Consider the following 14,010-nt stretch of genomic DNA (forward strand, 5'->3'; position numbering starts at 1 on the left):
GTTTGGGCCACAGTTGCCAGGAAGCAACTGCTCCTCTATTTGGCTGAAAACGGGTATTATTGCTGTGTCGCAGAGCCCCAGGACTGCTGTAGTCAGTGACAAGTTGGCATTCCTCTAGGAGAAAGATTGGAGGCCACCAAAGATTGAGAGCACGAGTACTAGACAGGATCACCTGGGGCCTTCTGGCCCATATAGGTAGAAATGAAGGATCCTCTTCCAGTCTAGTTCGTCCTCTCCTTGCCCTTTGTGAGTGGCTGCTGCTGGCTTTTTCTGCAGTTTCAACATGATTGCTGAGGAATTGAGGGTTTGGGCTGCCTGCTGGGAATGAAGGGAGTGGGGAAATAAGGAGTGGGCAGAACAAAGTTGATGTCAGGAGCTATCCTTGCCCTGTGTAGAACCTGGCTTGTATACTGGATAGTCAGACCTAGAAGTGCCAGTGCAGGCTGTGCTGACTGCTGCACGTTACGGGTGGGATTTGTTACACAGTTTTAAATGTGGTGGATGTAGGATATCTTCTATTCGTGTAGTAGTAGCAACAGGCGGAGATCTTAAAATGGCATTGTAATGCCAGGATATTAAATGGGCATAAAATGAACAGGCTGATCATGGCAACACAGGCTTCTTACCTCTCTGTCTTGGCTAAGTGACTTGCCAATGACACCTAAAGGTCCCTGGCAGAGATGGATTCTTCCCTGTTTCCCTGAGTTTCCCAAGCTGGGCCGGTATGGTAGAACAGCTATATTGAGAAGCAGCACGGTGCGCTGCTAGTTAGGGTCTCCTTTTCCAGACCTTGCTGATTTTTCCTTCCTGGCTCTGTTCCCTCTGCACCCAGGAGGATCATGGAGGTGAGGTGGATGACAATGATGACCTGGAACTTGTCCAAGACCAGAAGAACCATGCAGGCATACAGAGAGCTGATGGCAAGAGGGATGACTACTACTGAAAGATGCTGAAGGAAAATGGAATATGCTAGGAATGAGGGGATGGGAACTCCTCCTGGGAACTGGCTCCTGTATTAAACACTGCCCAGAACACACAAAGGCAGGAGGAGATAACTGTCTCCGCAGGCACTGAACAGGGTGCTTGCAAATGTGCATTACATCTACATGTGTGGGGCCATTGCTGCCTCTCTGGTCAATAGCATGGAAGTGCTCTCAGACTGTAGGAATGATTTTATCCTGCTGCTTTTCTTAGAAGCACTTTTTGATTTATTGTGTTCTTCACCTTCTTGTTTTCCCTATCCCCTCCCAAGCTGGAGACTTTCTTATTTTTTTTTTTTTTTTTAACCCCCTGGGCAGCGGAGGGGTGCCTGAACTTGTCCTTGGACTGACTGGACTGATTGCTAATACAAAGGAATCTGTCTTCATAAAATATTTTGCTCAGTAGTGTTTCTTTAAAACATCCTTTGCTCCCATCAGAGTGAGGTGGAGAGGAAGTTAGCCTGCTTTTTGTCTGGAGTAATGCAAGGGTGATGGCTAACCATGACCACCAACAGAAATGACCACGTGCCAGCCAGTGTATGTGTGTGCATGTGTGTATATGAACAACTGGATCCTCTTCCTTGTGCAGAGACCCTTCCCAGTGACTCAGAGTAGAACCCTGTAGAGTTCTCCTTTCCTTGGCTTTGAGCTCTGACTGTCCTGCTGGGCTTGGAGCCTCCCCATCTAATGCTGTGCATCTTGTCTTGACATTGCTGCCGCACCCTGGGTTCCAGGAGATGTGGGCTGGCCTGAGCTAAGACGGGCTTTTCAGTGATGGTGGCAGGGACTGCCACCAAGAAACAACTGCATCCTTGCAGTAACCTCTGCAGGTCACCAGCTGTGGTGAATGAAGTGCTTCATGGCACAGCTGCCAGTCCCTCTAATGGGGTATTCTTTTTACTTTGTGCAGCATTTCGGTGGTGTAGATGCCCTCAGTGGGACGTCAACAGAGTCTGGGAAGGGCCAAACTATCCACTGCTTAAAGTTCTCACCTGCAAGCAGCAGGACGGGAGCAGACATTCATTTCTGTGATGAGTGTGTTTGCTCAAACCTTACTACTATTCCTGATGCAGCTGCAGCATCCCACCACAGCTGTCCCTACTCTGCCCTCCTCAGGCTTTTGGCAGAAAGTATCAGAGCATATCCCAGCCTGCGTCTGCCTCTCAGACCCGTAACCTCCTCCCTCCCTATCTTCCTGACATACACTCAGCTTTTGGCACCTCCCTAGGTGCCCTAGGTTGTTCAGGATTCCCAAGCAAGCATGAAAGGCTTGCTAAGGATGAAATCTGGTGCACAGGAGGGGAAAAAAAAAAGTAAGGAAAAGTATTCATGATGGTAGATATGAAGGAATATTTGGAGCCCAGCTAATGCAATTCTATCCTGTTCAGCTTCTTTCCAGTCTCCCAACATTTGACAGGGAGCTAAGATAAATTTTGCTCTTTCTAGACAGGTCTGGTTTTTAATCATCAAGTTGGGGTATTTCTAGTGTTCTGTTGATCAGTAGATTGAAACCTGTGGTGCTTTGCTTAGTCTCCAAAATGCATCTTGCCTGACCTCAGATAGAAAGAAGGAATGAGTCAGCTGGAGTCCCCTGGAATTTAAAAAGGAGGCAGCAGAAAGGAGAATGGGCTTAATCATGATATTGCAAAGCCTGGGAGCTGGTTTAGTCATGAACAGGGCAGAGCGCTCGCATCTCCTACCTTGTGCAAGACCCATGCATCTGAGCTGTCTCCTGCTTCCTTGTCACCATGTCAGAAGTCCTGGACTCTGGGTCCTCATTTGTCAAATGCAGCTTGTGGTTGAATGTTGTGACCTGATAGAAGATCAGAGGAGAGACCTTTGTTCCCTATTTGAATTACTTAAGCTTTTTTGTAAAACCTTTGTTTTGGGGCATATTTTGTAAGCACTTTTAGACACTTGGAAAAACAATATTTGTCTCCCAATAAGCTTGCTCTTTTTCATTCAGACAGTATTGATCTTTTTCTTCCACTGGTTCTAATGGAGCTTGAAATTAACATGTCATAGGACTTCTTGGTTCTTTGTTTTTGTTCTGCTTGTGTTTCTTACCAGCACAATCAGCTGTGCAAGTCAAACTGTGGGGTAGACTGGAGTAGTTAATGTGGCTGGTGCTCTGCTTGCTTTGTGTGGAAGCAACAAGAACTCTGCTTTTCCAGATGCTGCCCTTTCTAGAGCTACAGCATCAGGTCAGCTGGATGGTACTGCTGGTTATTACAGAGCCCAGTAGAATCATGTTGCTAGGACCTCAAATACCTGATCTGCTGCTTGCTGAAATTGGGGAGGATGTACTTGTGCGCCGAGACCACAAAGAGCCCCATTGCAACAGTTTTGAACTGTGCCTTCCAAAACCATGTGAGAATACAGAACTGCTCACAGGTGAATACTGATGATACTAGCTTTTGCGAGGACATGAGAGAGCTCCTGGCTACAGAGTTCTATCTGCAGCCATGCCTAGGCACCTTCTCTCAGCTAAGTTAAGAAAGTCAAAGATGGAGCACCCCAGCCACAGTCACTGTAGAGCTGTTGTCAGCAGCAGTTCAGCTGCAACTCACCACTTAAGATGAGAAGAGCTTTCTCAGGCCTGGAAAGGAGCATTCAACCTGCAGAGCATTCTCTGCCTTTCTTCTGTTTCTCCCAGCTTTCTCCTGGATCAGAAATCCGGGAGTGATCCAGCTCCTATTTAAATTAAGCTATTTCATTTGAGAGCTTCAGCAAAACCCCCAATTTATAAATAGTTTTTTGATCTTTCCATTTTGTATCGCTACCTAGAATACCCTGCTTTAAGTGTAGAGGTATCCAGGCTTCAGTGTGCGCACAGATCTCCAGAGAAGATGAATGCTGTTCTAGGGGCTCTGTACTCATCCTACTTGGTATCTTTGGGCAAAATTTGTGGGCAGAATAAGCAAAGGTGCCAGAGTCAGAACAGCAGCCAGAGGCTGTTCCAGGGAGTCTAGGATAAGGTCTATTAACCAAGTAGCTCACTGCAAAACTGTTACGTGGTTTAAGATATCCAAAGTGACTTGAAATGGTTAATGCTGTGTTAGTGCTTTATATTACCAACCTTGCTGTATGATGTAAGACTTCTCAGCCTCCACCGTCTGCTATAAATAGCACATTCAGAATAAGATTAGCTGGAGCTGCAGTTATTGGTTCAGATACACATCCTGATCAAAAATGCCTCCAATTCTCAGCCGGGCTAGTAAGATGTCATTGTTTCAAAGTTCAGTGCAGGATCAACGACCAACACAGTCTGTGGCACGAACTTCAAACCTGCATGCCCAAGCTGCCCCAGTGAGATGTGTAGTACAGCTATCTGTCTGCTGAATTTCGTTCACGCCTCTTCCATGCTTCTCTTAGCCTGTGACTGTCAGAGTATGTAAGTTCAGACCTTACTGGAAGTGAATGAAGTGCTGGAAATAGAACCCCAGTGGGGGTGAGACTGCATGCTGATTCAGAGAGACTGCAGGAGCTATTTAAATGAGGGGGCAAATTCTCTGCTTTTGCATATCTAGGATGAGTAATCCTCAAAGTTATGACTTGGAGGGAGCTGTAGCAACTCAGCCCTAAATGTAAAGCTCCCTGCTAGGAGAATGCTTTAGCAACCATATGTCTCATGCTGCCCTTAACTGAGAACTAAGCATCTCTGCTCTAGGGATTGTCTGCCCTGGCTGTATCCAAGACTAAAATTAGCACAGTGTTGCATAAATTGTTAGCTGTGAGTGGTTAGTGCTTCCTTGTCTGGCCTATAGCAAGTTGCCCCCCGTTTTAATACTAGGTTCACTGTTTTCCTCTAACAGGAGATGAAACAGGAGACTAAACCCAGCGGGAGAGAACCAGAAAAGCAGAAAATCTGTGGTGTTGGGTCTGTCTGAAGGCCTATAAAGCAATATGGGATGTTACTGATTTTGGTATGCTGCCTGGGGGTTCACAGCTTAAAGCAAATAATAGTGTTTTGCCGGAGCGGCAAACTGTTGAAGCAATATGCATGAGAAGTCCAGGCTGAGTTTTATTGCAGACTGGGGCACAGAAGAAGGTCTTAGGAAACAGCTGGATTACTAAGAGAGCAAACAATGAGAAAAAGTATTCATATGAAGCCAGTGCTGGCAGACTGACCAAGCCAAAGCATATGTTTTTGCTTGTCTCTTGGATAAATAATGGTCTTTTCCTTAGAGACATAGTGCAAGGCCAAAGGACGCAGCGCAGGATAAGGTATAGTTAACCTGTAGTGTTGTTACAAATTTTTTTTATGGGTTGCTCTTTTATTTTCCTTTGGACTCCAGCAAGATGATGTAGATTAGATTTCTGTAAACAAACATATTTCCAGGGTTCACATGATGGCAAAGTATTAAGTGATTTGGCCACATCTTCAGCCAGATGATGAGAATTAATAGTACATTCTGTACCCTTACAAATAAAGGCATGGATGAGGAAAACATACGCATATTGATCAGTTAAATGAAATTTCTATTTAACGAAGCCTACTTCTCTGTAATCAACTTCTTACATGGAAACTTGTTTAGGATTATTAGGCTTGTTCATTTACATGGCATTTTTTAGGGGTTAAAATGTGACAATCTAATAGGAGTTTAATGAGATGTTTTCTGTAAGACATCTGAAATAGTTGGGAGGAGAAAATGCCCTAAACCCTTGCATACCATAGGTGTGAACTGTCTGCATATCCTCAAACCAAGAATGTCCTCTCATTTCTAATTATATATATATATGTCTTGCTTAAAACTAACAGCTGTTTCTAAGGATGACTATTGTTCAGATTCTATATAGTTTGAGTGAGACTGGCTGTTGTAAAACTTAGGGATTAAATATGAATCTAGCCTAGACTGATGGAGTATAGGCCTGCCAGGGAAGGAACATCCTTCAGTGCTCATTCCTTCTTTGCACCTTGCAATAATGTATGTCTTTTCACCTCTGCCTACATCTCTCAGTGCCATTTTACACTTGACCACTTCTGGAGTGAAGCTTGCTGATTTTGCCGAACTCTGTGCTGCTTTAGTATTGGAGAATATCAGTATATGTAGAAAAAACGAGGTAGGCTTAAGTATCACTGACAGGAGTTAGGGTGTTCTATAACCTTACATTCATGTGCCTGAAGAAAATCTGGAAATCAAAGGAATATGTGTTTAGTCAGATGTCTGGTTATAAAGAAGACTGTGTGTCTCCAGTACAAGGGTACGCCTGTAAGCCAGAAGGTCTGAGGATGACAGTGATGGCACAGGGATATATTCAACAGCTTTCATCATTGTTTAGGTCAGTTCACTGTTCCATTCAACAACGAACTTGTTCCAGCCTATAATCACAGAACCAGTTATTGTGGTCATGCTATGTAAACGGCTAAGTGAAAGTCAGTATGCAGGTATACTACTGCCTTACCTGAGTCAGAGGTTCAGGACTCGAACCCAAAGGGAAGAATATGATCATCTATTCCAATTCCTGGTAATTTTGGCAGTCATTCTGGGAAAGACATTTGAGGAGGCTTCCACAGCTTTCCGTGAAATGAGGTATCTCTGCTTAGCTTGTTTTTCCCTCTTCTACAACTTCAAATGCAAGTGTGGAACGAAGCCCAGAGCTAAGCGATGTGGCACATGCAATCAGGTGTCTTCACTGCTGTGCCATTTTCCTTTTCTGTCCCAAATGCCAGACCCTTCTGTTGCATCTCTCAACAGAAGAAATCAAATTGCGTTGCAGATCATAAGCAACATCAGAGGCTGGTGCCAGATCTCTTCCCTCGTCACTGAAACAATGACAGCTCTGGAGTGCAATCTGCCCTTAATAGTAGTTAGGAGAACGGCACAAAGTTTAAGGAGGCAAAACTTGCTTGGTTTGGCTCCAGCCATCTCCTTAACACCCACACATTTTCCAGGAAGGGCTGTCAGATCTTCAGTTTTGCATCCTAGCCAGAACTTTCACAGGTAAGTTTGCCTCAGCCACCAAGAAGTGCCTTCAGCAGCACAGCACCTCCTATTGTTCTGTGATAACCAAGTGTTTTCTGAGGAGAGCAGCCATTACTATGACTTCAGCATCCTTTTCTATGCTGATCCTGTTTTTTTCATTGATTCCTATTGATACCTCTTGGTATCAAAAGAGATTTCTAGCAATGTTCTATAGGCTAGCAGACGCCCTCTCCCCCCAACATTAAATTTGGTTAAAAATTAGATGTGGAAATAACTTGTAATATTTGGTACTGTTGAATTATGTTTAAAGTGTTCCTTAAGAAAACCATATACTTTAAAAAGGCAAGTCTTCCAGACAGGAAAAGGTGTCCTGGTATGAGACCACTTGGTCGTGTTGATGTTCAGTGCATCAGAAAACAAAACTATTTAAACAAGTTCCACATTGCTACAAATTACATTTTGTATATATTCAAGTTAACACCTTCAATGAAGTCCAAGTTGTATGATTCGGGTTTGGTTTTTGTTTAGGCTATGAAATAAAAATAGGCTTCAGAATCTTATTTTTGTTATATTTTAAGCTTATATAAGTCAATAAACACTTTTAAAGAAAACTTGCATAGTAATCTGTAGATCTTGTATTTCCAAATAGGTAACACAGTGAAGAAAAACTACACCCATGTTTTTAGGCACATTTCTGTGGTTTTTAACCATGTAACCTGATAACTGTTGTACTTTACAAGTTAAATATAGACAAATGCTTATGTTCTGCTATAAAAACTGGAACAGGACATTATGTAAAACCTGACCAAAACACAAAGCAAATAAACCCCCGCAATTTTTTGCGTGGAATGAAATCTGCAACTCGGAAAAGACAGGACTTAAAGCAGCTTTTTACCAATTTAACTGTTCAAGAATCTTCAAACATTGCTTAGGTTAAGTATGTATTTTTTATTATTGTTTCATTAGAGAGCCTTTGTTTCCACATTTGGACAAGTCCCTACTTTAGTGTAAATCTTTCAAGGTTGTTCAGAAAGCAGTACGCTGTAATGCTACGACAGGGCACTGCTCTGTCTCCTTCAGCCCTCTTCTGTGCTGCAAAATAAAAGAGCTGCCTTGAGATCAAACGGATGGACTGTGGGTTGGTCCTGCTGCAGCGAGGGAAAAATGGCATTTGTTAGAAGACAGGAGTAAGAGAAGTATCTTCTTCCTGTGGCCTGACAGGCTAGCGTGCACTGAAGATCCACAGCTTTATCACTGCTATCAGCTGGCCTCCTGGGGGACTCACGGCTTTCTCCCTCGATTACATCCTTGCCGCGTTTCTCTGAATTTCTGGTCTCAAGGGGTTAAAGCAGCCTCGGTCCGCAGACATAACCATTAAAAAAAAAAAAAAAAAATCCACGTAACCCCCACGTCTTTGAACGAGGTCTGCTTCACCTGAAGAGGAGCCCTGTAACTTTCCCCAACCCTGCCCTCGACCGAATCTCTTGCTGGCAGCGAGACCCCGGTGGCAGAGGCACCCTCCCGACCACCGCTGTCCGGCATTGAACCCGCCTGTGCCCCGCGTTCGCCAAATCCCTTGGGGACGCAGCTTCCCCCGGGGGCCTGCGCGGAGCATCCCGGAGCGGCGGCGAGCCGGACAGAGCTGCGCCGGACGGGCACGCAAAGCCCGGGGCGGGGGTGGGGGATGTCAGCCGCCCCCCCCCCTGCCGGCCCTTACCGGAGGGGGGGGGGCGGGGGCAGAGCAGCGGTCGGGACCCCCGAGAACCGCCCGCCGGGGGCTGCGGACCCCCCTCCTCCTCCTCCTCCTCCAGGCAGGCACGGCGGGGTCGGGTCCGCGTCCTGCGTGCGCTGCCCAGCGCGGCGGGTGCTCCGCAGCCCAGCGAGAGTTAACGGCGGAGCCGGCTCTCCATTGGCGGCCGGCGGAGCGGTTGCGGAGCCCGCGTTTATAACCGGCGCACGGGGCGCCGCAGCCCTCCGCCGGCACCGCGGCTGGGCTCCATGCCGCGGCAGCCGGCATGCCCAGCCTGCTGCCGCCCTTCCTCGCCCTGCTCTGCTTCGGGGCGCCGGCTCCCGCCCTGAGGGGACCGGCGCCGCCGCCGCCGCCCGCTTCGCCGCGGCAGGCCGGGCCCGAGCCGGCGGCGGAGGAGCCGTGGTGCCCCTACAAGGTGGGGACCGAAGGCGCGGCGGGCGGGCGCCTCTGCTTCCGTCCGCCGGCCCGCGGCTTCCAGTGGCGTCGGCGCGTCTCTTCCGCGCCCACCGCTCTCCTCTCTCCTTGGTGGCCACGTGCTGCTCACCAGCGTGCTGCCTGCATTTGCCGCCTCGCCCCCGCCCCTCCTCTCTTCGCGCTCAACTGCTCCTGCTGACCCCTACCGCTCCTTCCCCTGCGACTGCTAGCTGGCGCCGCCCCCTCCTCGCTGCCCCGAGGCGCACGGCAGCGTGCGCTACCGCCTCTGCCTGCAGCCGCGCTACGCGCCGCCGCGCCCCGCGCCGCCCGCCCAGTGCGTGGAGTTCCGCGTGGAGCCGGCCGCCATGCGGGACATCGTCGTCGCCATGACGGCCGTGGGGGGCTCCATCTGCGTCATGCTCGTCTTCATCTGCCTCCTGGTGGCCTACATCACCGAGAACCTCATGAGCCCGGCCCTCGCCGGGGCCGCGGGCGCCGCCGCCGCCCCGCGCCGCGCCTAGCCTTCACCCCTGCTCGGCCGGGGACCCGGAGCGGGAGCGGGACCGGGACGGGCCGCCGGTTTGGCCGGCGCCGGGCCCCGCCCCGGGCGGGGAGGGGGCTGCGGAGCCCGGCCCGGGGACCCCCGCGTCCGCCGGTAGCGGCGGCGGTGCCGGTTCTCTTGGCAGAAGCGCATCTTTGCAGCGCGGCCGACGCCGGCTTTCCAGCCCTCTCAGGGGCGGGGGCGAGGTTTTCCAAACTCTTCTCGCAGCGGTTTTGCCCAGGGCCTCATTCGAAGCGTTGGGCGTCTGGGGTTTGCCTTTCCAAAACGTCCGGGATTTGGGTTTGCCTCAGTATTTGGAGCTCTTCTTCCTCCTAGGGCGGCTTTCCAGCCTGAGCCATACGTGGTTACTGAAACTCATGGGATCTCCGTGGATTAAAAGTAAACGATGGCAAAGGTCCGCAAGTGCCGGAAAAGCGGCTGTTTTTAAAAGCAAGCGGCAGATCTTACAGAGGGCCTGTATGAGAAGACTCTCCAGAACACCCTCATTTTAAGCCTATGCCTAAATCCCCTTGCTCTTAGACGCGTGCTTGAATTCTTTCCTGAGGGGGAATGTTGTTTGAAGTCTGTGGGAGAGCAGACCGGTGGAACCACAAAACCCATAGCTAAGTGCGTGTTGGATCCAAAGCCCACCTAAATCTCGTGACTTAAGTGGGTTTTGTATCGTGCCTTACGCTGTTCACAAATTCTGGGACCTAGATTGGCCGCTGTCCAAAACGAGAGGGGTTTTCTGGTCAGCTCGAGTGGCCGTCGACATCCTACGCTGACTAAACCTGCTTTTCTCCCTTTAGAACTGTCATATCGGTAGTTTCCACAAAGAACAATGCTAAAGGGACAAATTTAGTATAAAAATGCCATTTTGTTGTGCAAGTATGAACCGATCCCTAATTACAAAATAAGTACACTGTAAATGAGCACCATCACTGCCCTCTGAAATCCCATCTCTTAGGAATGCTGTGTGCACCTACACTATGGTAAAAGCGTTTTAAACACAGAACTCACTAATGTTGTAGCCGAGCGTTTTGAGCATAGGAACACTCCTTGTTAACTGCTCACTCAATGCTGTAGTAAGTAAGGTTTTAGCCATATTCTAGTATTAACTATTGTGCCTTAGTGCTGAGAATTTGTCCCATTTATATTGGTGTAGTCCTCGTAGACAACTGTATCTCCCCTAGTGTTTTTGTCTCTGAAACTAGTGGTTGTTGGTTTGTTTGTTCGGTTGTTTGGGTTTTTTAAAAAAAACAAACTTAGGCTGGTCATTACTTGAACTTTAATATATACACAAAATAGTTACCTTCTGAGAGGTATTTATTTAGTGAGCTAGTTTTTATTTAGTGTTGTTTGTATGTAGTTGACTGCTGTAACAGAAAATGACTTTATATCACTTAAACTGAGCACCTAAAGCAAAAGTAGGGGAACAGCTCTTCTGTAAAGGGGTATTGCTATTAAAATACATCAGTTTCATATGTGATCTGTTTGTGTAAATGTTTATCACTGGTGAATGACCCATACGCTTTTCTTTGTGAAAGTAGTTTGTGAAGTATAAACTTGATAGTAGAGGGTAAATATAGAAAGTATATGGAATCCTTAATAAAATGCAGTTATTTGTACTAGTCATAATCCCTTCAATAATTTGAGAGTGGCTGAGAAACTGAAGGTCTATATTTCATCAGGCAGAAATACCTTTTATTCGTTTGTTATTCTTGCTTTGTTTTCTTTCTCACATGCAGCTGACTCTAAATTTAACAGTGTTCTCTTTTTATTAACTTGCTTATGTGCTTGATTTAAGCAGCCTGACAATATCTAGCATCACAGTAACAGGAAGATGGTGTCATTCATTGATATTGAAGGACAATGTCATAATTTTTTCTTTTTTTTCTCCCTAAGGAGATTGACTGCTCGAAGAAAAGGTAATCAGTTTTTAAGAACATTAAGACAAATTGTATCTAGTGGTTTAGTTCACAGAGTAAATTTGGGTCAGACGTCTTTTAAAGGTTTCAAGTCAGTCTTTCCTGTAGCTAGTTCTGCACAGGACTATTACCGTTTCACTGTTTTTGTATATCTCTGTCAGCTTCTGTCAACCAGTATTACTGTTTTGTTCTTCATCTTGTCGTGAATTTCCAGATGTGAAAATTAAATGTATAAATAATGAGCCTTGTACCACCTTGGCATTGACCTTAATAAATTAAGAGAATAATGAAAAGACATGAAAACATCACAAATATTTAATGGTTCAAGATCTTGATTGACTCAAAGTGAGCAAATCTGCCCAAAGACTGGTCATAATGATATTCCATTGCCTACTGTAAAATTATGACAACATTAATGGGAGAATGAAAAGAGATTTATTCTCTGAATACTTGATTTTTGTTTATTAGAGGTTTAGACTATAGGATCACAGGGTGATTCAGGTTGGAAGGGACTTCTGGAGGTCACCTACTCCAGCTCCTGTTCAAAGCAGTGTCAGCTGTGAGATCACACTGGGTTACTCAGGGCTGTATCCAGTGTTGCCTTGAAAACCTCTGGGGACAGAGTGCCCAACCTCTCTGGGCAAGCCATTTTGCTGCCTGAGCTCAATCATGGTACTGTCCATAATTGTAAAAAAAAAAAAAAAAGGCTTGGGCTAGAGAGATCATCAGGTCCAGCCTAAAATATTCTTATCAAGCAGGTCACAGCACCTGGTACAAGGAGCTCATGATCTACATGCCCAACAGCAGGGGGAAAAGAGGCGCAATACTCAGCCAGATATGAAATTCTGTATGAAAACTCACTGAGCCAAAGCCATTCATTATGGTGGCCAGGTGTCTTTGGTTTTGAATATAAATGATCCCTATTTGAGCTTTAAATGAGCTGCCCTTAGCTCCTAAATCCATCTTTGTTTACCAATTCAAGCAACTTCATTTTGTGTGCAGCCAGCACTGTTCATTGCGGTAACGCAAGTCTGAGGAAACCGAGCACCAAATTTAATTTGCAGTTTTGCATGTGACTATCTTCAATAAGACACCTCTGCAGGCATTGATAGGATACAGTTAACCTGCTAAAACAGCACCCTGTAGATACTACAGAGATGTTATTTGTAGTCATCTCACATCTTCATGCATCTGTCTCTGTGGATTGCATTGCAACAGCATGCTGGGCAGAGGATAGACAAGCAAGAGCAAAGTATGTAGAACAAGAATGTAAATCCTGATGGAGGAAATTCTCTAAAGGTTTATTTTTATCGTTTTTTTTCTTTTCCATGCATTATAAACGGGAAGTGGGAAACAGTATCTCATAGTTTCTCATTCATTTTCAGTGGATTAAGTTTTAATTGGACACATCTTGGTGTCTGGAAAAGAAAATCAGATTATTCCCAATTTCATTTTGTGTGACAAACATCTGCTGACCCATTGATAGCTGTGGGTTCTTTTCCTCCATCATGAGTAGAGACATTTCTTTTTGGCAATAATGGGGAAAATTACACGTACATTGACTTGATATTAATTTGACTCCCACAAGACTGCACGGTTGAAGAAAGCTTTATGCAGTATTTGCCGCAATTCCCAAAACATGCAGAGTACGCTGCAGAGTTATAATCAACCCTGGCCTGTCCAGGCATCAATAAAGAAGTGGCTGATTTATAACTGCCAAGAAGCTGACTGTTATGCACCTAATGCTTTGGGAAAAAGTGGAAATAGCTTCTAAGGCAACTACACATTCTCCGTATTACCATACAACTACCTGGGTATCAGCCATGGTATATACCATGTGGTACACTCTTAGGTGGTACGTAGTCTTGCATTTATCTGGTAATTTCTAGTACAAATACCAAGCCATACCCATTTCTGCAGGAGTTAAAATAGTATATGCTTGTTAACAAGCTTTTTTCCCCTTGCCCTGTGCTAAATGTGAGGAAAACAACTGTTTAAATGTGAGCAGCTCAAGCTCAGCCTACCCCAACTTTGAATCTTCTGGAGAAAACAGTCTGTGTCTCAGGCAAAGAATCTCTCTTAATTCCATTATGATATTTTTTTGTGGTACATAAAAGGAAAGGCTGCTTGGCTTTATTTAGAGGTGCAAGTGGATGTTGGTATTTTGCTTCCATGGAGACCTGGACTTGCAGTCTTACAAGACCGCAAACTGCTGCTTTATTTTGCCAGTATGTTCCAAAAGAAAGGCTAGAAAGAGTGGGCTGAAAGGAGAAAAAGTGGCAGATAACAGATAACTGTGTCACATTCCTGTTAAAGGCTTAGGAATTATAGCAGTGATGCTTGGATGGGGTCTTTTGCAGTTTTAGCCTAATATACCCTGACTGGTATTCCTTCATCATAGATCTGGTCACTGCCTCTCCTGTCTTTACAGATTGTCTGATCTCATCTGGGAAAAAATTTCCCAAACTGC

General features: G+C 46.0%; 2 protein-coding genes across 3 annotated transcripts in view; both read left to right on the plus strand.

Annotated features, from left to right (window-relative positions):
* The window catches only part of LOC115342724 (Golgi integral membrane protein 4-like), a 41,573-nt gene extending 34,055 nt beyond the window's left edge, over positions 1-7,518 (plus strand). For both annotated transcript variants that reach the window (XM_030017504.2, XM_030017503.2), the window contains exon 14: positions 833-7,518. In XM_030017504.2, the coding sequence (XP_029873364.1) occupies positions 833-849 (17 nt within the window). In that variant the 3' untranslated portion in view covers positions 850-7,518. The remainder of the gene's footprint in view (positions 1-832) is intronic.
* Positions 7,519-8,573: 1,055 nt separating this feature from the next.
* FNDC10 (fibronectin type III domain containing 10) lies at positions 8,574-11,835 on the plus strand. Its single transcript, XM_041124172.1, is given in 5 exon segments — positions 8,574-8,584; positions 8,719-9,135; positions 9,138-9,244; positions 9,246-9,263; positions 9,265-11,835. Coding segments are annotated over 4 exon segments (666 nt in total). The 5' UTR covers positions 8,574-8,584; positions 8,719-8,922; the 3' UTR covers positions 9,593-11,835.
* Positions 11,836-14,010: the final 2,175 nt, after the last annotated feature.

Source organism: Aquila chrysaetos, chromosome 6 (assembly GCF_900496995.4).
Source record: "Aquila chrysaetos chrysaetos chromosome 6, bAquChr1.4, whole genome shotgun sequence".
NCBI lineage: Eukaryota > Metazoa > Chordata > Aves > Accipitriformes > Accipitridae > Aquila > Aquila chrysaetos.